Source organism: Siphateles boraxobius, unplaced genomic scaffold (genome assembly GCF_051911475.1).
Source record: "Siphateles boraxobius isolate OS27281-9 unplaced genomic scaffold, OSU_SipBor_1 186, whole genome shotgun sequence".
Lineage (NCBI taxonomy): Eukaryota > Metazoa > Chordata > Actinopteri > Cypriniformes > Leuciscidae > Siphateles > Siphateles boraxobius.
This window is the reverse complement of record NW_027508795.1, coordinates 437,501-463,091: the sequence shown is the minus strand read 5'-3', so window position 1 is coordinate 463,091 and position 25,591 is coordinate 437,501. Positions and strand designations below refer to the sequence as shown.

At 36.0% G+C, this 25,591-nt stretch overlaps 1 protein-coding gene across 1 annotated transcript in view; it reads right to left on the bottom strand.

Moving 5' to 3' along the window:
• LOC143741306 (CUB and sushi domain-containing protein 3-like) overlaps nt 1-25,591 on the bottom strand; it is a 323,702-nt gene that overhangs the window by 98,630 nt on the left and 199,481 nt on the right. Inside the window, exons 31-34 of the mRNA XM_077233739.1 lie at nt 22,157-22,273; nt 12,739-12,852; nt 9,986-10,081; nt 9,043-9,246 (exon numbers count right to left, since the gene is read on the bottom strand). Of these exons, the coding sequence (XP_077089854.1) occupies nt 9,043-9,246; nt 9,986-10,081; nt 12,739-12,852; nt 22,157-22,273 (531 nt within the window). The remainder of the gene's footprint in view (nt 1-9,042; nt 9,247-9,985; nt 10,082-12,738; nt 12,853-22,156; nt 22,274-25,591) is intronic.

Here is a 25,591-nt window from a genome sequence, read left to right as displayed (position 1 = left end):
TTCCAGCTAACGCTAATGTCTTCATTAGCAGCCGGCGCTCGAGAGACGACGAGCGAGTCGCTCGGGGGCAAAGAGCAATTTCATGTGAATGAATGGAACGTGAAGAGTCGCTACCGTAAATAGAGTTACACACATGTTGCTGTAAGATCATGTTACACGTGATCACGGCTGGTATTATAAGGGTGTCGTTTGGTTTGCGATTAATCCGCCTCATTAACGACGAGGCTGGACGTTTACGGTGTGTCTAGATTTCACTTGATGTTTTTGTCCTTGTGGTTTCTGAGTTTGGACTGATGCATAAAGTTTATTTACTACAAGCTGCAATATTATGTTAATATTAAATTAAAATAGCAAAGTAATGCTGTCACCGTGATTTACAGTATTGCTCTATTTGCAGAATGAATTGTTATTTTTGGTAATGTAGTATATTTATTTTTGATTTTTAATGAGTAAATACAAAAAATAAATTGAAATAGCAAACTAATCCTGTCACCCTAATTTACATAAATGCACAGATTGGAGAATTAATTAGTATTCTTGTTAATATAATATACTGATACAATTTACTGAATTTTAATTATTTTTTATTTTAGATGAGAAAATATTAAAGAAATTAAAATGGTAAATTAATGCTGTCACCCTAATTTAGAAGAATGCTTTATTTGGAGACTTAATTAGCATTTATATAATATAATATAATATAATATAATATAATATAATATATAGTTTTATTTTATTTTAGATGAGTAAATACTAAATAAATTAAAATTGGGCTCTAATTTAAAATAATGCTCTAATTGCAGAATTACTTTATATTATTGGTAATATAATATATTAAGGAAATGTATTAACTTTAGATTTATTTTTATTTTAGATAATTAAATATTAAATAAATTCATAAAGTGCAAATTATTGCTGTCACTCTAATTTAGTTTAATGCTTTAATTTCCGACTTAATTAACATTAATTATAATATAATATAATATCATATAATTTATTTGAGATGAGTAAATACAAATTATTAAATAGAAAATGGCTCTAATTGCAGAATTAATTTATATTATATTTTATTACAATTCATGATGTTTTATTTTAGATGAGTAAATACTAAATATAATATTAAATTGGCAAATAAACTTAGATCAATGATAACAAAATGAATTAGTATTCATCTGATTGTTATATAATGATATTTTCCCAGGTTAAGTAGCTCGATGTGGTTTTATCTGTTTTTTGTCCAGCTGTGTGAACATCAGCGCTCTATCACCAACACTGCACAAACACTGCTATAGTTAGATGCTTTAATGCTCAAATGATGAACTCAATCCGGCACCTGTGTGTGTGTGTGTGTGGGTGTGTGTGTGTGATTGACAGCTGTCAGCAGATGTGTGTCAAAATAGATCTTGCGCATTATTATCCCTAACAGGAGCTGAGACGTGAAATCCCTCGGGATGGAGGCGGACTGGGATCCGACACGTCTGAAATTGAACTTTAGAAACACTAGGCCACGACTTCAGCTGCTGACACAATGTGGATACACGTTATTTTAGGAATTATTATAGATGATACGACAGAGTGATAAAGGTGAATAAACACATGATCCTGCAGCACCTGTGCAGAAAACAAGCTCTTACACACACTGAAAACGGAATATACAACTCCTGCTTTCTTATATAAAACTTTCTTATTCTTAACCCTAAATGCAAAATTGTTTTATCTTGTTTTAAGCATATGCTGTAAGACGTTGCATTACATTCAGCTGTTTTCTTAAACTCACACTAACTGGAAAATGGTTTTATCTTGTCATATTTTGTCAAATGCATGCTTAAAGCGACAACATTTATTCTAAAATAAATACATCTTGATGCTTTTGATACTGAATGTTTCTAATTAAGAAAAGGATTTATTGCACTAGATGCATTTATGTTTGTAAGCCTAATTTTCAGTAATGAAGACCACAAGGACGTGTAGCGCATATATATGCAAAATCACTGCATTCAAATTAAAATGGCAAATTAATGCTGTCACCCAAATTTAGAAGAATGCTTTATTTGCTGACTTAATTAGTATTTATAATATCTATTAATAGCATTTATAATATAATATCTTAGATCAGTAAATACTAAATAAATTAAAATGACACTTTAAATTAATGCTCTAATTGTATAATTAATTGTTATTATTAGTAATGAAGTATAATTGCAGAATTAATAAGTATTATTGGTAATATTATATAGTGATATTTGCTCATCTAAAATAAAAACAAATGAAAATGTAATAAATTGTATCTAATTTTCTATAATCTAATTAAAAGGGCAAATGATCGTGCAGCACCTGTGCAGAAAACGCTCTTCCACACACACACTGAAACTGAATATAAAACTCGTGCTGATTCACTGAGGCTTTTCCCTGTGGCAGAAGTAATCGATGATAACCGCTGTTCCTGTCAGAGGTACGGCGGGAGATTTACAACTTACAGCATCAGCGCATGAGAAGACTCGCTCCTTTCTGTTGCTTATTTCCAGAACGAATTTACAAATGCAAAACTTGACACTTTTAATCAGTGGTGCTTGTGATTACTAACAATCACGAAGGCGAATAGTATTTTCGAAACATTTCAATCGGGTTTTAAGTCTCACACCGCACTGAACACACTCTTTTAAAAGTCTTAAATGACATTTTATTGGACTAGCTTTGGTGCTTAAAGGTGCTTTATAAATAAATGAAAGAGAAGAAATCACGGAAATTACGAAATAAATTAAAACGGAAAATTAGTGCTGTCACCCTATTTTAGAAGAATGCTTTATTTGCCAACTTAATTAACATTTATTATAATATAATATATGTTTTTCTTAGATGAGTAAATACTAAATAAATTAAAATGACTCTCTAATTTAAATGAATACTCTAATTGCATAATTAATTGTTATTATTAGTAATGTAGTATAATTGCAGAATTAATTAGTACTATTGATAATATAACATATTGATCAAATTTATTAACTTTTATTTATTTTTTGTTTTAGATGAGTAAACAGTAACTAAATTAAAAGTGCAAATTATTATCAGCCTAATTTAGATGAATGATTTAATTTCCGACTTAATTAGCATTAATTATAATAATATGACAATATAATATAATAAAATAAAACAATATTTATTTTAGATGAGTCAATACAAATTATAATTAATAACAATCACGAAGGTGAATAGTATTTTTGCACTGAACCCACTCTCAGGGTATCTGCACACTTTTTAAAGTCAAATTTAAGGCTTTTTAAGACCTGAAGAAATCAAAATTAATACCTTACATTAGGGGTGCGCAATATTGACAAAAATATGTCTCAATATTTTCAAAGTTTTGTTGATAATTAGATGATATTTATATTGTGTTTGTGTACTGGTACCATGGCTGGTTTAGGCCTGTTGTTGACAGCTGACTCACGAAGATATATATACGATATATATATATATACATTTTGAAATTCTCGTCAGCGAAATAAAGGGAAAACAAACAATATTGACAATATTGTTTATAAAATGTAACTCACAATGTTAATGTAAGTAGTTAACTGTTATATAAAATAAATATCATATTTGCTATTGTGGACGGGAAAACAGCCCTCTTGCTGATGTAATATTGTAATATTGTATGATAACAACATATGATAAAATACAAAAACTTTATACGTCTATTAGGGAAAATACCAATAACTGCACTGACACATCACGCAGTGAAAGCAAGCATGAGAGACAATGCGATATCTCGTACATAGTTAAAGTAAAACAATGATTACAATATCATAATAGACAATACACATCGCACACCACTACACACATAAAGAATGAACTTATAATTGAACTGAAATTAACCAGCTTTCTGCTCCTTCTCTCCTGCTGTTTCGCGTGCAGGAGACAGACGTGATGCTGGCACGAATGTGACGCGAAATGTCACGTGAACAAGCAAATCCACAAAGAACGAATAATAAATAAAAAAGTATGTTAATTAGATAGTTTTACTTTGGAAAACATTCAGATATGTCTAAGTCAAATTGCCATCTAAAATTTAAGACCTTTCATAAGCAAAAATAAGACTTTTTAAGACTTTTTATGGCCTTAAATTTTTTAAATCTAATTTAAGACTTTTTAAGGAGCCACGGACACCCTGCACTCTTTTAAAAGTCTTAAAATACGTTTTATTGGAAACTGACTAGCTTTGGTCCTTAAAGGTCCTTTATAAATAAATTAAAGACAATAAACAGACCCCGGGGCCACGGCAAGCACCAATCACACTTTCTTTTGAAAATGATACATCAAATTGCTTATTAATATTGCTTATGAATATGAGGCAGAGTGATAAAGGTGAGCTACACCTAAAACCCCCTGATAACGAAAGTCCTGATGCTAATTTAACATGTGAAGAACTCTTTTACATAGAAATCTGAAAAGGTACAGCATGGAAAAAAACAACCTTATTCCCAGGGATCAATGAGTGAAGGTGAAAAATGATGATGAAAAGACACCAGGGGAAAAATAATATGTAATACCGAACTACTTGTTCTATAGCGCGAGCTCAGAAAGTGTCGGCGCATGGTCTGGTTCGTGAGCTTTGCTTCTAGCGCCTGTTGATTCTCTCTAGGAGTGTTTCTATTAAATTGCACGAGGACACAGTGAGAAGGAAAGTATTCTGTCAACTCGCATCACGAGATTTACCCGAGATTCGCATTTACTTGAAATTGCGTTTCATGGGGCTTTTTCCACTCTGTGTGAACGCTCCTGTATCCATTAGCTCCCAGCACATTTATTTTTAATAAAACCCTCTCGAATCTCCCGGCTCTGTTCCACAACACAGCGAGAGACTCGTCAGGACGAGTGATCTGGAACGCTTTACGAAGACAGAAACTCGTAACACGAACAGTGCTGATCATGTCAAGCACAACTCACTATTGATCTCAATAGAGTTTAGCATTAGCATGTTGCTATACGCAAACTACTGATTCATTCATCATTTAAGCATTGCAAATTCACAGCACACATACAAATAATGGGTAAAATAGTTTATTTATTTTGAACCTATTTATTACAATTATTAATATAATGTAATATAATATTTTTATTTTTTGTATGAATATTCATCTTAAATTAATTAGTAATTTAAGTATAACTTTAGTAATTAGTAAGATCTAAAATAAAAGACATTTCATTGAAATTAGATTATATTAAACTGTATTAAATGAAATTAAATTATATTGTATTATTTATATATAATATAATATATATATATATATATATAATAAAATTAATCATATTGTCACTGTCGGGTTTCGTTGTATGTCCAAAAACACTACTTTTCAGGAGATGGAAAAAAACATTCCATATATATGTATGTATATATATATATATACATATATTTCATCAACTTCCAGCTTATAAAGTGTATAATAGCTATGTGGGTGCTCAGTTTTTCTATGATTTGACCAAAATCTCATTGTTATTAACGATGAAGTGCTTTGGTTATTTAAGCCAATTTTGTCTGTGATTCAACGAAATGCTAGACTAAGACTCTCTTCTCCACTGAAACATTAGCCTTATAGTGTTTTTTGGGTAAAGGAAACGCTGCACTAATTCAAAGAACCAGTTCTTAATTTACCATTGCATTGCAAACAAGCAGATACATGCATGGCTCTTCACTCATGATAGAGGAGGGAGGAGTTATGAGGTTTGATTGACAGTTTAAGGATCCAATGAAATTCACTATGTTTTAGGATCGGATTAGCTGAGGTGACGTGACGCTAACAGACAGCAGACAAACGGCTAGCAGTGACATCAGCGGAAATCCACCTGTCACTCAAGTGGCCACGCCCTTCATTCTGCAGAACTTTAAGGCTTAATATAATTTAAACGGATGAGTTATAAAAAAAAATCCACCCCTCACAGTCGTCATGAAGGGCAAAATTAGCTATATAGACCAAAAACACTTTTTGTGCCAGGCTGTAAACATGTTTTTTTTCTGCTGTAATGTTGGGCATTTTAAACATGGGGGTTTATGGGATTGACTCTCTTCTGCAGCCTGTCTCTAGTGGCCACTCAATGAATTGCAGTTTAAATCACTTCCGTGTTGGTTTCAAGAGAGAGACCAGAAGTAATACAAATAAAATGTGCATAAAAAATATAACATAACAATAACAATTATCAATGTGCTTGATAAAAATCCTGCCTAACAAGGGCAGCTCACTATGTTTGGGAACTGAGTCTCCATCGCAGCTTGGCATTAGCTGACGTTTGGATGAATAAATACAGTGTAAATATAATTTAGAATAAAAGAATCCCCTAAACATGCTAAATATTAAATAAAAAACATTATCAAACTAAAATATAGTATATTCATTTCATAGACTAAAAATTAAAATATCAATATTATAATTCTGTCATTTTTGAGCACCAGATATGCAAACCCACAGACAGACGCAAAGGGTGACCAATAGTTTTGATTTATGAAAAAAAAAAATTAAATATGGAGATTCAAGGTTTCCTCCAAACAGCGACGACACTTATATAAAAATGCTGCCTAACAAGGGCAGCTCACTATGTTTTGAAACAATAGGCTGTAAAAAAAAAAAATGGGCGTAGTGTGAGTAACGTCACTTGAAGTGTTTGTGAAGAGCATTTTTGAAGCCCAAAAGAGTTTTTTTTTTACATAAAAAATAAAAAATATGTTTTTTATAATTTCTTTTTTATCAATGTGCTTGATAAAAATGCTGTCTACCAAGGGAAGCTCACTATGTTTGGGAACAGAGTCTCAATCGCAGCTTGGCATTATCTGACGTTCCTCCCCAGCAGCAAGGGGCAGTATTGGACAGTATTGAGCAGTATTGGGCAGTATTGGGCAGTATTGGGCAGTATTGGGCAGTATTGAGCAGTATTGGGTATTGGGCAGTAGTGGGCAGTATTGAGCAGTATTGGGCAGTATTGGGCAGTATTGAGCAGTATTGGGTAGTATTGGGCAGTATTGGGTATTGGGCAGTAGTGGGCAGTATTGGGCAGTATTGAGCAGTATTGGGCAATATTGGGCAGTATTGAGCAGTATTGGGCAGTATTGGGCAGTATTGGGCAGTATTGGACAGTATTGGGCAGTATTGAGCAGTATTGAGCAGTATTGGGCAGTATTGAGCAGTATTGGGCAGTATTGGGCAGTATTGGGCAGTATTGAGCAGTATTGGGCAGTATTGGGCAGTATTGAGCAGTATTGAGCAGTATTGGGAGGTATTGAGCAGTATTGGGCAGTATTGAGCAGTACTGAGCAGCATTGGGCAGTATTGGGCAGTATTGTGCAGTATTGAGCAGTATTGAGCAGTATTGGGCAGTATTGAGCAGTATTGGGCAGTATTGGGCAGTATTGAGTAGTATTGAGTAGTATTGAGCAGTATTGGGCAGTATTGAGCAGTATTGGGCAGTATTGGGCAGTATTGGGCAGTATTGAGCAGTATTGAGCAGTATTGAGCAGTATTGGGCAGTATTGGGCAGTATTGAGCAGTATTGGGCAGTATTGAGCAGTATTGAGCAGTATTGAGCAGTAGTGGGCAGTATTGGGCAGTATTGGGAGGTATTGAGCAGTATTGGGCAGTATTGAGCAGTATTGAGCAGTATTGGGCAGTATTGGGCAGTATTGAGCAGTATTGAGCAGTAGTGGGCAGTATTGAGCAGTATTGAGCAGTATTGGGCAGTATTGAGCAGTATTGAGCAGTATTGAGTAGTATTGGGCAGTATTGGGCAGTATTGAGCAGTATTGGGCAGTATTGAGCAGTATTGAGCAGTATTGGGCAGTATTGAGCAGTATTGGGCAGTATTGGGCAGTATTGAGCAATATTGGGCAGTATTGAGCAGTATTGAGCAGTATTGGGCAGTATTGAGGAGTATTGGGCAGTATTGGGCAGTATTGAGCAGTATTGGGCAGTATTGGGCAGTATTGAGCAGTATTGGGCAGTATTGAGCAGTATTGGGCAGTATTGAGCAGTATTGAGCAGTATTGGGCAGTATTGGGCAGTATTGAGCAGTATTGAGCAGTATTGGGCAGTATTGGGCAGTATTGAGCAGTATTGAGGAGTATTGGGCAGTATTGGGCAGTATTGGGCAGTATTGAGCAGTATTGGACAGTATTGAGCAGTATTGGGCAGTATTGAGCAGTATTGGGCAGTATTGAGCAGTATTGAGCAATATTGGGCTGTATTGGGCGGTATTGAGCAGTATTGAGCAGTATTGAGCAGTATTGGGCAGTATTGGGCAGTATTGGGCAGTATTGAGCAGTATTGGGCAGTATTGGGCTGTATTGAGCAGTATTGAGCAGTATTGAGCAGTATTGGGCAGTATTGAGCAGTATTGGGCAGTATTGAGCAGTATTGAGCAATATTGAGCGGTATTGGGCGGTATTGAGCAGTATTGAGCAGTATTGGGCAGTATTAGGCAGCAATGAGCAGTTTTGAGCAGTATTGAGCAGTATTGAGCAGTATTGAGCAGTATTGGGCAGTATTGAGCAGTATTGAGCAGTATTGGGCAGTATTGGGCAGTATTGGGCAGTATTGGGCGGTATTGAGCAGTATTGAGCAGTATTGAGCAGTATTGGGCAGTATTGGGCAGTATTGGGCAGTATTGGGCAGTATTGAGCAGTATTGAGCAGTATTGAGCAGTATTGGGCAGTATTGAGCAGTATTGGGCAGTATTGGGCAGTATTGGGCAGTATTGGGCAGTATTGGGCAGTATTGAGCAGTATTGAGCAGTATTGGGCAGTATTGGGCAGTATTGAGCAGTATTGGGCAGTATTAGGCAGCAATGAGCAGTTTTGAGCAGTATTGAGCAGTATTGGGCAGTATTGAGCAGTATTGAGCAGTATTGAGCAGTATTGGGCAGTATTGAGCAGTTTTGAGCAGTATTGAGCAGTATTGTGCAGTATTGGGCAGTATTGTGCAGTAGTGGGCAGTATTGGGCAGCAATGAGCAGTTTTGAGCAGTATTGAGCACACAGACGTGTGGGAGTGTATGTACATACCCACACATGTTGGCACAGTGCCGTTCCACTGGGCCAGAGAGTTGGGCACGGCCTCACACCTGATGGCACTGGCACCGTGGAGAGAGTAGCCTGGGTTACACTCGAACAGCACAAATGTGCCCAATCCAAAGTCATTCCCAATGCGCTTCCCATAGCGAGGCTCGGGCATGGAGCTGCACTGGGAAGCACTGGTCCGTGGAACAGCTGCGAACATGGAAGAGGAAAAACATTTGATTTTTATAAATCTGCATAACAAAAATACACTATACAGTTCAAAAGTTTGGAGTAAATAACTCTTACATCAGTGTATAGTAGGGGTGATTCGATACATATCACGATACTGAACTCACGATACGATATTATTGTAATACTCCAAGACATGATCAAAGGTTAACAAAAAATGTACTGTTGATTAAAATGCTAAATTTGGTATTGCATTGGGGTGTAAATCAATAGTCTTGGACTTGGTGCTGGAAACCCAATACACAGGACAATAGAGACGCCAGAATATAAATATTCATGATTCTGAAGCTGAAAACAGAATTGTTTTAGATCAATATTCCTGCACTCGGTCACTGACTAGATATATTTAAAATAATGTAGGCCACTTTTTACTTGTAACATAAGATATTTGCCTTTATGAGGACCCATTGCATTATTATACATTATATTCAACATTATATAGTAGTTTAATGTAGTACTGACACTAAACTCTGAAAACCTCTCAGTTCTCACACAGTATGTTTTTTTGGGTGAACTATACACAATACATTTTGTCACTATCCACGATACACATTGTTGCATTTTTGTATTGCGATATATTGTGACACGATATATTGTTAAACCCCTAGTGTATACTGCAAAATAGCATGAGTAGAATGTAAGTATTCTTTTCCAACAGCCGTAATGTAAGTTCACTACAGAGCAGTTGAGAAATACACACCTTGATACACGAAATGAAAACCTTTAGCTGTATTGGGTCCCTCGGTTTTGAACCTGATGGTGATTTCATTGGCAGAGCTCAGCGGCAATGGCTCTCCTATGAAATGAGAAATTTGAGGAGGTGAGGGAAAGAAAAACAGCTCTTATCTGTCTACAACATCGGCATAAACGAGATCATCAGTATGTGTGCCACATCAACAGGGTTAAAGAAATGATGTGTCTTCAGATCACCAACAAGAGCCGTCCACAGGGTGAGAATAGGAGTGGAAATGTGTGTTGCATCCTTTACTATTTTAATACAACATGCATTGTTACTAATTATATTGTATACAGTGTCAGCATAGAAATTTGAGCGAAAAGTTTAACTTTCATAAATTTAATAGCATTGCACTAACATGTTGCTAGGAAACTAATGAGATTATCTAATAATTCACTAATAATCTGAGCATTCAAATTCACACAAATAATATGCAACACAGTATTTTAATTAAATCTCTTTATTTTGTTATTATTAATGCATTTATTAAAATATATTCATACAATTTATATTTTATATTCAAATATTAAAAAAACATAAAAAATGTAACACATATAGGATGATTTAAACATAAATAAATAATAAACACTATTAATAGTTTACCAATTCTTTAGTAATCTTGTAAAACCTAAAATAAAATAAATTTCATTCAAATATATTATATTACAATATTATATTATATTATTATAACCCACTTCGTATGATCAAGATCATGCGGCGGTGTCTCCACGCCTTGGTTATATGGAGGAAGCCTTGGTTCCTATCCCAGGTCTTTGTATCGAGTCTCGCTCTCGACAGATGCTTCTCTCACGAGCCTCTTGATTCGGTCTCAGAAAAGTTTCTGACCCTCAAAACTGTGTTCCTTCGAGCCATTTCCTCACTAAAAAGAGTAGGAGATCTTCAGGCCTTATCGGTATCTCGTGCCTGGAATTTGCACCCGGGATGGTCAAAGCTTTCCTCTATCCTAAGCGAAGATATGTTCTGAAAGTTCCTACTAACGTACTAGCGGCCTATCGTTCTGCAGGCGTTCCGTCCTCCTCCTTTCAAAGATCAAGACCAGGAACAATGTAACCTCATCTGTCCAGTCAGAGCACCAGACACCTACAGTACTTAGCATAAGTGAACACACCCAAGCTAAAGTTGACTGAAAAGAGGAATAAAAAATAATCTTTGGGATTTTTGGAATTTGGAAATTGATCTTAAAGCCTTAATTTAAAAAATGAGGAAAAATCCAACCTTTAAGGACGCCAATTTTCTTTGTATTGTGGGAATTCAACATAGGGGTGTCCTGACTTACGCAACCTGTATGTTAACTAAGAACATTTATTTATTTACGATACATTATTCATTCACAAAGAAAATTGGTGTCCTTAAAAGTTGGATTTTTCCTCATTTTTTAAGTTAAGGCATTAAGATCAATTTCAAAAAGATGATTTTTTTATTCCTCTTTTTAGTCAACTTTAGCATGAGCGTGTTCACTTATGCTAAGCACTGTATGTCCACAGAGCTGCCCTGTGGAGAAAGCCTGATCAACTGTCAGTCTGCTTTGGGTCTTCCAGCATTCATGCACACTGTTAGCAAGTGGATAGTTGAGGCTATCTCCCTCGCTTATGAGGTTTCGGGCAAGACTTCACCGTTGGCCATTAGAGCCCATTCTATGAGGAAAATGGCGGTCTCCAAGGCTCTATCCCTTCAAAAGGTTTGCGACGCTTCCTTTTTTTTGCACGTTTTTGTCAGGTTTTATGACTTGAACGTGAATGCCCCTGGGTCAAGAGTTCTCAGGTCGTAACCACAGCATGAACGAGACCGGCCGTATGGCGTTCGGACATTCTCGTTCCCAAAGCGTCATTGATGCAGCGCGATGCAGCGCATTGATGTACGTCCTACATCCCTGTGATCGACTTGCTTTGGCTAAATTAAAGGGTTTTGTTTGTCCTCAGCCAGGAACAGCACATCTGCGTGGCATTGCAAACTTCTTGTAAATAGACCCACCCGCTGCGTTTACTGTCTATGCTCGCTGCACGTCGACTGAACACATGTGCACGCGAAAGCGATGCGATGATGCGAAATCAGGCGTAGTTATCTTGCGCTTGAGGTGGTCATATGCAAACGACTGGTACGTCACTTCGTACTGGATCGTCACTTCATACCATGGATCCACAACAAGCTGTATTTAGAGCTTGATTAAATAAATGTTCGTTTATAATGGGGAGGACATTTCATAGATTAAGGACATCTTAATCTATGAAACTTGCAGGAAGTTTTAATGGTAAAAAGACCTCTTATATACCAAAAGATCAAGGCAAATTTGGTTTCTCATGTCATGACCCCTATAAAGCTAACGCCGTTCAGACCGGATGTCATTTTATTCTTTCCCGCTCGTGACGTTCACTCTCGCCATTGGGCTAGTTGACACATCCGCATCAGACGCAATCACGCGGGGCGTTCCCAAAGTGTCATCAACGCAGCGTCTCGTTCACTTCTCAGGGAACTAGTGTTACTGTCGTGACCTGAGATGTTTTTTTAAGTCAACTCATATTTTACTTTATTTCAAGTTGTAGTTTTAGTTAATGATAATAACCCTGGTATAAACGCTGCAGCCCGACTGCGTGTCAGAAGCACATTAACATCGACACACAGCAGGAACGAGATCTGACAGCGTAGTTTAATGTCAGACGAGCCTTTAGTTGGTGTACCGCGGTAAACAAAGCCTTTACCTGAGTGAGAGCCGTAGCTGGAGCTGAGGAGCGCAGACTCGGTCGAGGGCCCGTCGAAGATCTCAACCACATCATTAGAGCTCGTCTGGAAGAACAGAAACTGGCCGAAGAGAACTGTAGTGAGAGAGAGAAGACATTGTATTGACAGAAGAAGAAAGGAGTCTTTAAAACAGACACTAACTATAAACACTGACTGCTGTGTCACTGTCTATGGTGTGTAAGATCTGACTACAGTGTGTTTGAGTACAGTGTGTTTGAGTACAGTGTGTTTGAGTACAGTGTGTTTGAGTACAGTGTGTTTGAGTACAGTGTGTTTGAGTACAGTGTGTTTGAGTACAGTGTGTTCATATCTCTGAGGGTCCGTACAGCATCTATAGAAATCTTTCCTCATTCGGCGTCACTCCCAGAGGAAGTTTTTCCTGAGATTCTGCTCTTTTATAGGATGAAAATGTAAGCAAATACTTATCTATCATCCAAGCATCAACATACAATATCTATCCATCCATCCATCCATCCATCCATCCATCCATCCATATATCTATCTATCTATCTATCTATCTATCTATCTATCTATCTATCTATCTATCTATCTATCTATCTATCTATCTATCTATCTATCTATCTATCTATCTATCTATCTATCTATCTATCTATCTATCCCATCCATCCATCCATCCATCCATCTATCTAGAATCAGAAACAATTGATATATTCCAAACATTTCCCAAACATCTCCTTTATGAAGCGTCTTTCCTCTGGTTAACAGAAACGGCGTTCTCCCATAGTGGCTTTCAAAGGGACCTCGTGTGAAACAAGCACTCCTAGAGCTAATAAAACCTAGAGTATATGACATCTTCAACATTATAGCTCATATTTCTGTCCCCCTTATAGCAGTGTTCCCAACACAATCATCACTTATTGAATTCAGTAATAACCAACCCTACTAAAGTCACCGCACAAAAGCCCTAACAAGAGACTCAAACTTCTGCAGGGAAATGCCATAAATTAATATCGCAACTCCAAATAAAGCTATAAACCAGTGGAGTTGTCAATAGAGGAACTGTAAAGAGAGTAAGTGAATGTGTTTCGCCCGAAGGCCTCAGAACACAGTCTGCCTTCAGGCCATCGGCGTGCATTAGACAGATGACAAAACACCGGTAGAAAAGGTGAGAAAAACACAGCCATATGTTTGCCATTTCCTATGAATAATTCACAATCACTCTCGCTCTTTTTTTTTACTTTCAGGCATTTGAAGGAAATGTATTTCCTGTAATTGGATGAGGGACGGTAGTTGCACATTTGTTTCGTTTGAAAGCAGCAGAACACAATTTCAGCAACATATGAAGTTCACCTGAGGAGGTGAAGCAGAGATAACGCAATAATACAGCCACACAACACTGGGACTTTCTGAAATCTTATACTGAAGGTTCATTACCAAACATCATTTTTAAATCAGTGTTTTTGTCTTGTTTTCCTGTTAAAATAGCTCAAAATTACATACATGTACAGTAGTGGCCAAAAGTGATTGATAAAGATTTTGTGAAAGTTTTTGTAAGCATATCGTGTAGTTGTGCTTGCAGTTGATTGTTTTATTCGCGATAATAATGCAATGAATCATGAAACATTTTGTCGACATAATTTTTGGCCAAAAATTATGAACAGTGTCAGAAAATATGGGAGATGCAATAAATGCTAGAAAATATGGGCAATGCAATACATTCAAGAAAATATGGTGGATGTAATAAACGCAAGAAAATGTGGGGAGTGTCAGAAAAAAATGAGGGATGCAATAAATGTAAGGCAATAAGGAGAATTTATTAAATGAAAGAAAATATGGAGGGTTGTGTAATAAATGCAAGAAAATATTGGGTTGCAGAAAATATGGTGATGCAATAAATGTCATAAAAAATGGAGGATGCAATAAATGCAAGCCAATATGGAGAATTTAATAAATGCAAGAAAATATGGATGATGTAATAAATTATAATTACAATTAATAATAATATAATTATTATTATAATTCATCTTAATTTTATTCATTAATTAATCTTAATTTTGTAAAGTGGCCACAGTGACAGATTGCCCGCCGGGTTCGACTGTTTGTGACACATTCACATGGTGATGGTTTGTCTCATGAATATTAATTTGGTGATCCTCGACACTGAACTTCCTGGAGTGCCCAGGAACTAATTAATATTCATGAGACAAGTCTTAACTATAGCTTGCATTCCCCCATGCGAAATATTTCTACTCAACCTTTTCCCTTGTTTTTATAAATATTTCAATACATCTCCAATAAGTATGAGCATAGAGATCAGATATATCCGCACTTCAAAATACAACTATAATCAACATTATTAAAACTGTCACGATCCCATATACGGGATATCTAACTTTACTTCGCTATATTACTATTAAATCCTAATCTAATTATGACAAACTATATATCGTTGGAAAGGTCTAAGACTCCTAAATAGATATTTTAGCGCTGTTTTTTTCTTACAAATTATGTTTGAACAGTAATGTATGAATTTATGACAAGAGTGCGCCTCAAAAAATCGACGTCATTAGAGGAGTTTCGGACCTTTGTCACAAAAAGTCGACGCACACACTTTTAATAATTGAAACTTTGGTTTTTAATGCTACAAAAGTTCATAATAAAACATAATCTAGTATTTGTCAATAAAAAAAAGATAAAATTATATTTTAAAAAGTAAAGTAAGAAGTCCTCTAAAAAGTATAATATATATTTTATATATATATATATATATATATATATATATATATATATATATATATATAAATAATTGTTTTTTATTATTATTATATCACATATTTTAGTAGTTATCATAAATTAGGTATCATTTGAAAGCTTACGAACTCAGAATTTATCCTGTGAAAACCTTTTTGAAATTGGATGTTGTGTTACCATAGAAACGGTATTTTTTATTAGGCCCCTCCCCTTTTGGGCATCATCTTTCATAATTTATTATCAAAACCTTTTCTAATATTGACAAAACACATATTGTCAGAAAGGTCTGAGTCTCAAGGTTCCATATTTAGTGTCAGAAGTGATATTTGGATAGAAATTTATGAATTTGTTACAGCAGATTGCATACAATTAAATTCAATGGAATGCAATGGCACCCGGTGGCTATTTTTGGTACTACGCCTAAACAAAATCTCATGGGAACTTTAATTTTTGTGATATCAACTTGAAATTTGGAACACAACTTGGTTAGATATATAGCTTTCATTTTATAGTAATTTTATAGTAAAAAATATTTTGTAAAATATTTATTTTATATTAAAAAAATATTAATAAAGTAAATTTGATTTACTGTCAATTATAACTTCCATAACTTTTTCATACTTTAATTTATTGAAGGGCTTTCACATCAGTAATAACCTGCTGATTATTTTCTTTAAAACAAGACCAAACTTAGGTCTGTATTCCAAAACATTCTTGAATTACAACTATTTAAGTTTGTATAGTGCATTTAAATGACAATTATAAAAGGGGGGGGGGGGGGGTGACAGCTAAGGGGTTAAAGCATATCATTGGTTCAAATCTTAGCATAACCATCTTAGCATAACTGACTGCTAAACATGAATTATTTTCACTCACTGGCATTGACTAAACAAAGTGTTTTCGCTAATTACAACTATATGCTTCATCTTCAATCAGCTCTATTTGAACCGCCTCTATTATCAGCAGTCAATAATAAAAACCTCCTGGAATTAATATTTCAGAGGACGAGATGCCAAAGCCCTCTCGGGTGTGCGGTTTGGCAAGCTTAGCCGATCTTATTATAATACAGGTACAGGATATTAGTCAGTAAATCAATATCATGCATCCATTGCACGATTAATCCTGACAGACACAAAGGACGCTGGGTAATTGGGTCTTCTGTTGTTTTTACACACGAAGCGTGTGGTGTTTGATCCTCACACAATGTCAGATAAGCAACAGTTCTCCACACACACACACACAGGTCACACACGACTCTCCCCCGAGGACTGATCAATTAAACAAGAGTCGCGCAGGAACAGTCAGAATGATCCGAACTCATGCGCAGAATAGAAAGCTCAGCCTTTTCAACTGGTAATGGTTTATTAAGTCGAGGAAATGGCACTGCTGTTGGCAAGGCAACCACTTCCCATCTCAACAAGGACAGCTAATCCAGTAGACACGTTTCCAGCTGAGGTCAGGGCTGTGATGTAGAAGGGTAACGGTGAACGTCTGTTCATGTCCTCCGCATCTAACAGCGCCTTCGGGCTTTTACCAGAGCACAAAGAAATCAGCGATTGTTCCTTCTCAGACGAACTCTGATGGACCAACAAACAGCTTCTATTGTAGCTGGCTTCAGAAGTGTTTATCATTTCACATTTTTTCATGTTTTCCAAAGTTTGAAAATGAGCCAACATCTTTGAGATGAAACTGATACCTCCATATTTTCTTGCATTTATTAAATTCTCCAAATTGTCATGCATTTATTGCATCCCTCATTTTTTCTGAAACTCCCTATATTTTCTTGCATTTATTACATCATTCATATTTGCTAGCATTTATTGCATTCCCCATATGTTATGCTTATCCTATATTTTATTGCATTTATTAAATTCTCCATATTATTTTGCCTTTATTGCATACCAATATTTTCTGCATCTCCCATACTTTCTTCTGCATCCCCATATTGTCTTGCATTTATTAAATTCACCATATTGTCATGCATTTATTGCATCCGTCATTTTTTCTTACACTCCCTATATTTTCTTGCATTTATTGCATTCCCCATATGTTCTGCTTATCCTATATTTTCTTGCATTTATGAAATTCTCCATATTGTCTTGCATTTATTGCATCCCTCATATTTTCTGACACTCTTGTGATAAATGTGTCCGTTCAAGCAAAACAGCTCATCACATTCTCCTGGTTCCTGTCAAAAATCAGGTCCACACAGCGTCTGCTCCTTCAACAACAGAGACTAACTAGACCTTAATGCCGACAGAATGATGGGAAGAAAAGGAATCGGCCTGGAGCCGGATCCGCGGGAGATCCGATGTTACACCTCAATGCTAACACACACAACAACTTCAAACACTAGCAGACAACATGGATATAAACCCCCGGCGCTCTGACACAAACTCGTGTCAATTATTCAAGGCGGTGCAACAGACATTAAGAACAACAGCGACGACAAACATTAGTGCTAGCAAAGCGCTGGTATTGGTGCAGTTAAAACTCTGTGACTCATCTCTCAGGAGTACGCTTCTTCCCAGCGTGTTTCTCGCTAGGCTAAGCCGCAGGCAATGTTCACACACACCGACGTCTGGCTTTCCAGAGACAATCGAGGAAAAGTTTTGCACTTAAACAACTCTGGATCTGCTTTACATTCTCCTCTGGCCCTGTCTTGACTACAGACCCACATCGGTTTAAAGAGAACAATTTATGTTCATTTATGTATTTTGGCGTCTGCTACAATACATTTACATGATCTAAATGTTTTTTTCTCATACTGTACATAACTGTGTTTGAGCTCCTGTCTCTTTAAAGCCAAGCTTTTCAAAAAAGCCCAGTCCGCTCTGATTGGTCAACCAGTACATTATAAATAAATTAAAAAATTGTTGCATTTATTCAATTCTCCATATTGCCTTGCATTTATTGCATCTCCATATTTTCTGCATCTTCAATTTTTTTCATCTTTAACACTCCCTATAATTTCTTGCATTTATTACATCATTCATATTTTCTTGCATTTATTACATCGCATATATTTTCTGCATTTATTACATCGCATATATTTTCTGCATCCCCGTATGTTCGTGCATTTATTAAATTCTCCATATGTTCTTGAATTTACTGCATCCCTCATTTTTTTGACACTCCCATATTATCTTGCATTTATTGCAACCCCATATTTTCTGCATCCAAATATTTTCCTGCATTTATTCTTATCTTACTCCCTCAACTCTTTAACTTTGGTCTTAAAGAAAGTTCATAGTTTCCCCACATTCATATTTGTACAATACGATCTTTCTGACAGGACTTGAACGCATCAGTTTTTTCTTTGTGAGTTTGCAGGTCACATGCACGAACAGCTATATTTCACACTAAAGAAAAGGTAAAATGAAAAACGCATAATAGGCGTTTGATTCTGCGTTCAGGGCTCGCTTCTCCAACACTGGCTTTCATGTTAATTGCATTTGCCTGCAGTTTGTTTTCTGTTTTGGAGATTGCCAAGGTGGAACAAGCATTTACAGCCGACGCTCAGAGATGGAAGCGGGTGATCGTGTGTGTGTGTGTGTGTGTGTGTGTGAGCGATGGCTTTGTAGAATCCACAGCTACACACGTGGGTGTCTGCAGTCATTCGGTGTGTTTGATGCGACACTGGCCCGCGGGCACGTCCTCACACACACACACACACACACACACACACACAAACCCCCGTGCCGAAGAGCCACGTGTCCTCGGGCCCAGATTCCCGCGCTCATGCCACCAGTTTAAGGGGGTGTGAATTTGGACTGTTGACAGGGAGCAAGTTGGGATTAGCGTGATCAATGCAACTATACATCCAAGACATTGTGATTGGCATAAAAACCCCGAGCTCTGCATAAAACACGAAGCTGTCTGCTGCAGTTTACATAAATCTAATCGAGTCTCTAATGCAGAGGCTCTCACGAAGCTGCCAAGATTTCTCATTTGCTGGAAACACTGAGGGATTCGGGAACAACGGGAACAGATTTTCTTCCGTGCTGCTCAGATGCACAATGTACGGTTGGTCGACAACTTTCTATAAACACGCGCGCGGGAGTCTAATACGTACGATTCATGCCTAAGGCGCTCGTTTGGCAGCTGTGAATAATTCAGTTTTCCTTTCAAAAGACAGATGCTGTTTAAAAAATGTCCGGATTTATTATTTGTGACAGAATAATTAAACATTAAAAGCTGGCCATAGAAACAGAGAACTGCCTTATTATTCCGTTCAAAAGGTCCTATATAATTGACGAGCTTAAATGAGAAATAAATACTTCTGACAGTTCTTTTCAGAGACAGAATTATCCCTCAGTTTGAGCCCCGACATCTAATTGATCTCCAACAGGATGCATTTTTAACTAAATAAAACCTTGATTGAAGTTGTGGTTATTTTCTTCCTTTTAGTCATTAAAGTCGACATGAAACACATTTTACTTCCATAATTGGACATGATAGTCAATGAGAAAAATAAATGCAAATATGAACTTTACAGACTGACATGCTTCAAAGAGTCTTTGATGAATAGAAAGTTCAAAAGAACTATTTTTTTCTTAATTACAAATCTTGGTAACATTTTATTCCAAGTGTTTATGTATAATGAATTATAAAGGTATTCATAATGTACATTAAAATGCATTCTATCTTTTCATAAATAAAACAAAGTTAACATGCATTATAATATTCACAGATTTCCGTTGTTTGTCGTGTGTTTTAATGCATTATAATTTCTAATGATATTATAACTGTGGTTGAAGTTATCCATAAGGTGCATTACAAGGCATAATTAATGCATAAAAATACTTTTACAATGCATTATATAAAGGCTTTATGTAAAGTGTTACCGATATGTTTTGTAACATTACAAGTCACATTTTTTTTACCATTTCTTTGAATTAATTTTAAGCAAAGAAAAATAGTTTTAAACTTGGAATGTCATTCGCCAATTATTTGCATAAAATATTTGTACAGAAGTACAAAATAAGTCCTTGTCAGAGACTAAAAATGCAATGGAGGGAAAGTCACTAGTCTGACCATGTTCAATTTTAAATCTGAGGAAGAAAACTCGAAAAGTTGAGAGTTTTTTGAAGAGTTGAGAACTTCAAGTCCTGTTTGATGTGATATTTTAAGAAGACCTTCAGCGGTTGGTGTTTTATATTCTTTCTTCTTATAGACAGTTAAATCATCAGAACGCTTTCATAATCAAGTGAGACGCCTCACGGCATCATCTCTAAACTCTTGCCATTTAGTAGAGTTAGAACGCATTAATATAAACTGAAGAGGGTTTGAAACTGATAAAAGACATGAAAGAAGGGCTACTCCAATAAAAGTTAGGATGTGTGTCTTTCACACTACACTTTTCTCAGACAGTTCATGCTAGGTTTGAAACTGATACGAAAGTACTTCAAAAGTCAACTGAATATCATTACATATAATTGCAGATTAAAAAAACGATGCATTTTTTCGGCACATCTTTTGCAATGCATTAGTTGCAAACAGACGCGAGAGTTTTTCTGTGCATCTGAAGTTTTAGTAAATTACAGTAAGTTACTGTACCGACACTGATGATGCAATTTTAATGCGATCCAGAACCAAAATTTACAGTATGAGAGGCAAGGGGAGAGCTTCATCTAACTCCGCTATATGGAGCAAAACAATCAAAAACATTAATTAAATGCAATAGTATGCAATAGTCAGGTATTTTTTTTGTGCAATTTTTCCAAAATGGGGTTCAAAATGCGTGATAACACTAACATGCATTTATTGCATCCCCATATTTTCTGCAACTCCCACATTTTCTTGCAATTATTAAATTCTTCATATTGTCTTGCATTTATTGCATCCTCCTTATTTTCTGACACTCCCCATTTTTTTGCAGAGAAAACTAGTAACAAATTTAAGGTTCAATAAAATATGATTATATGGTTACAAAATAATCATACTGCACTGACATTATGGGATGAGAACAGAACTTGAGCTGAATTGATCTGAATAATGACTCTATTGTCTTCAGTATTATTATTATATATTTGATGAAGTTCGCATCATTGATTCTGTTCTTTAGCTACAGCAGCTTTTGAGTCACATCTTGTTCGATTACATCTCATCTCGTTTTAATAGAAAGTAACCTTTCACAGGCTGGTCAATACAATAAAGTGACATTTGCTTGGGCCACGTCTGCGGTATCTGCAGATCTGTAGTCCTATAGCCGTCCTGGAGAGCAGAAATTTCTCCGGTTCATATAAGGTCACTGAAACATTCTCCTTCGTTTGATCCTGGACGCTGTGCACAGTCGACGCCGCTTGTTACAAGCAAAACTAAACAAATGCAATGTGTACATGCATAAAATATGAGGCTCTGAGCTCTACACATGATCTCAGTCACCCCAGAGACTCAAAGCACAAACCCTTTCAGAAGTGGAGATCCTGCTGGCAAAACAGCCCGTCTGAGATTCAGATTTTAGAAATCCTTTAAGCGTTGTTACATACACACATGCGCATTTCATTTGTGACTGCTGTGCCTATTCAATTACAGGAAAAGCAGTTCTCAGAAATGAAAAGAAAAAGGGTTAGTTTCACAGTGGCACATGCATGTTAGTACAGTAGCAGCTTATATCAGTAACCTTGATGGTGATTTGTGTTCAGGTTGAAAACGGTTTCTTACCGAACTCTCCTGGCACCGAGATCTCGTACACGCAGGACTGGCCCTCGGTGTAGTTGCGGGGATAGTTCGGGGACAGAACGGTGCCCTCGGACCCCGTCGACCGGCTCCCACATGGAGCTGCAGGAAACAAACATGATCACATTCAGTCTCAATGCAGAATAATAACCAAGACACATCGTTTCTATCATTTTATGCTCGTTTTACAGACCAGTTTAACATGTTGATCAGCTGTCTTTCTTTATTTCTTGTTTTAATGCATTTTGAATTTAAATAAAATGTTCTTGATTATTTTTGATATGCAAGCCACCATTACTCATCTCTTCCGTGAGCACTTATCATAGAGAAAAAAAAAAAAAAAAAAAAAAAAAAACCTTTTTCTTGAAATCTTCGCTTGTCTGGTTTATGCTACTCTGAGCAATGTTTGAACTTTGTATTCTGAGCACTTCTTGCGTTGTTTTGCCTCTCCATGATGACTCGCTTGGTTTAATCCTCAAATGTAAGTCGCTTTGGATAAAAGCGTCTGCTAAATGACTAAATGTAAATGTAAATGTAAATGATTACTATAGAATCAATTCCAATTCCATTCTATTAATGTCCTTAATTACAGTCTGCACTGAAGGAATCATGTTGCTGTGTTCATTGATCTTTTGGATGGATTAATAGATGGACGGATGGATGGATGGATGATTAATAGATGGAGGGATGATTGATGGATGGATGATTGATGGACAGATTAATGGATAGATGGAGGATTGATGGATAGATTAAATGATGGATGGATGATTGATTGATTGATGATTGATGGATGGATGGATGATTGATAGATGGATGATTGTTGGATGGATGGATGATGATTGATGATGGATGGATGGATGATTGATTGACGGATGATTAATGGATGGATGATTGATTGATGGATGGATGTTTGATGGATGGATGGATGATTGATGGATGGATGGATGATTGATGATGGATGGATGATTGATGGATGGATGATTGATGGATGGATGGATGATTGATGATGGATGGATGGATGATTGATGGATGGATGGATGGATGATGATTGATGATGGATGGATGGATGGATGATTGATTGACGGATGATTAATGGATGGATGATTGACGGATGGATGGATGTTTGATGGATGGATGGATGATTGATGGATGGATGGATGATTGATGATGAATGGATGATTGATGGATGGATGATTGATTGATGGATGGATGGATGATTAATGGATGGATGATTGGTGATGGATGGATGGATGGATGATTGACGGATGGATGATTAATGGATGGATGAGTGATTGATGGATGGATGATTGATTGACGGATGATTAATGTATGGATGATTGATTGATGGATGGATGGATGATTGATGGACGGATGGATGATTGATGATGGATGGATGGATGATGGATGGATCATTTATACTTAAAAACACTGAAAATATATGCAGGAACACAAATATCAAAGATAATTTGAAAAAAGCTTAAGTAATAAAATATAAGATTTAGACAAAATAATAATACAAAATAATACAATAATAATAAAAATATGGTTTGATGCTGACAAATCCAGTGTGTAGTTACATTATAGCTGAATAATATCGCGAATTATGAACCCTTATAAAAGTTCTTGCAATAAACATATTTTTTGAAAAACTGCCTTGTATTGTTAGAGTTAATACAAAATATCCTGACACTTCCTTTAAAAACATGTACATGTACCTGTAGCTTAAAAAATAGCTACTTTTTTTTGTTATTTTGCCTTGGGGCCAAAACAAAAATTTTCCTCTTGTGCAGAAATAACTGATAGGAGACTCCATCTCATTTTTCTAAACAGATTTGTCAAAAATACCAAGTACATAAAATAAAGTAAGACTTTTACTTTGTGTAAAGTGGGGAAATGAGTGCAGCTTAACCTGAAGGAGCATGTCGAACAATAGCAATATACAGTAGGGTGTAAATCTATATAACGTGGGTGATATTGAGATTGATTATATCTAATCAATATATATATATATATATATATATATATATATATATATATGTGTGTGTGTAATTAATGTATCTAATTAAATATTATATATATTAAAAGCATTGTTAGTAGCGCTCAGTCATTCATCAACCAGCATTATAGGCATGACAATAATACTTTTCAATATTATAATCTAAAACTCAGTCTTTATAAGATACGGCCGTTGTGCAATCAGCGATTAAAGGGTTTGAGTGAATTATTTCTCCACAATGAGTGAAACAATTAATCTTAATGCAAGAGAGATGGGCAAATATAATTGTGGCAAAAGTGGGCTAAAAAGTGATTGTGATCTAATGGAGCAGACAGAAGCTTTCATCCAGTCACACGACTCTCTGAAATATAAATCTTTCTATCTAATGACATTTATAGCCTTTGACTTGCACAAGTGGGAGAGCTTCTGCGGCGTTCGCATTATTTGATGTGAAATCCAAAGTCTGTGTGGGTTTATTTACTGCTGATCCCACAATATTCTGCGGTGAAATATTAATTCCAGATGATTAGCAAACAAGACGCAGTGACAGAGTCGATACATCAGAGCGTTAAATCATCCAGTCCTGAGTCAAAGAACAGCATAATATGTGGCTCGTGTAATAATTGCTCGTCTCTGCAGTTGACAAGAAAAGTGTTTGCCATATTCCATGTCAATTTAAACATCTCCCAGCGCTGCCATTTCACAAATCTATAAACGCGTCTCGAAGGAAGACGCGCACACATGCCGTATCAAACTCACACAGTGCAATGACTTGCAAAAGTTGGTGATTTAAAATTTGTCTCTTCAAATTATTGGCTTTATGATTTGAGATGCACACTGAGGGACTCGTACACAATTATGACATTAAGAGATTGGGGGGTGAAAACTTTTGCACAGGATGATGATGTGTAAATTTTGTTTAAAAATTGAATTATTGCATGTAGTACCAACCCTTCAGAAGAAAAAGATGATCTCAAAATCATACAGTCATTGTTGGAAAGGGCTCAGATGCTGCACACATTATTGAGAATTATTTTGAAATGGGTCATTTGTATAAATTCAGTTTTGGAGGCAGTGTGTAAACGTGTTTGACACAACGTGAAGTCGTATTTAATTTTTAATGTGCAAAAATTTCGGACTCAGTTTGCAAAGACCTTTACTCTTAATTGTTCTGTATAGTTACTTCTGACTTAATTGCATTAAATACTATATAGACTATACAACAATTCTATATAAAACAGTGGATTTAACACCGAAATTTTACGTAAAATGAATGTTTATAATGTAACCTTCTCCCTTTAAATACTTTGGCAAGTTCAAGAATAATTGATGCACTTTTATATTATTTATTTTAAAGAATTAAAAGAGCAGTATCATGTCTATCTTGTTTTGTTCAACTGGTTGATATGGGATTTATAAAGTAA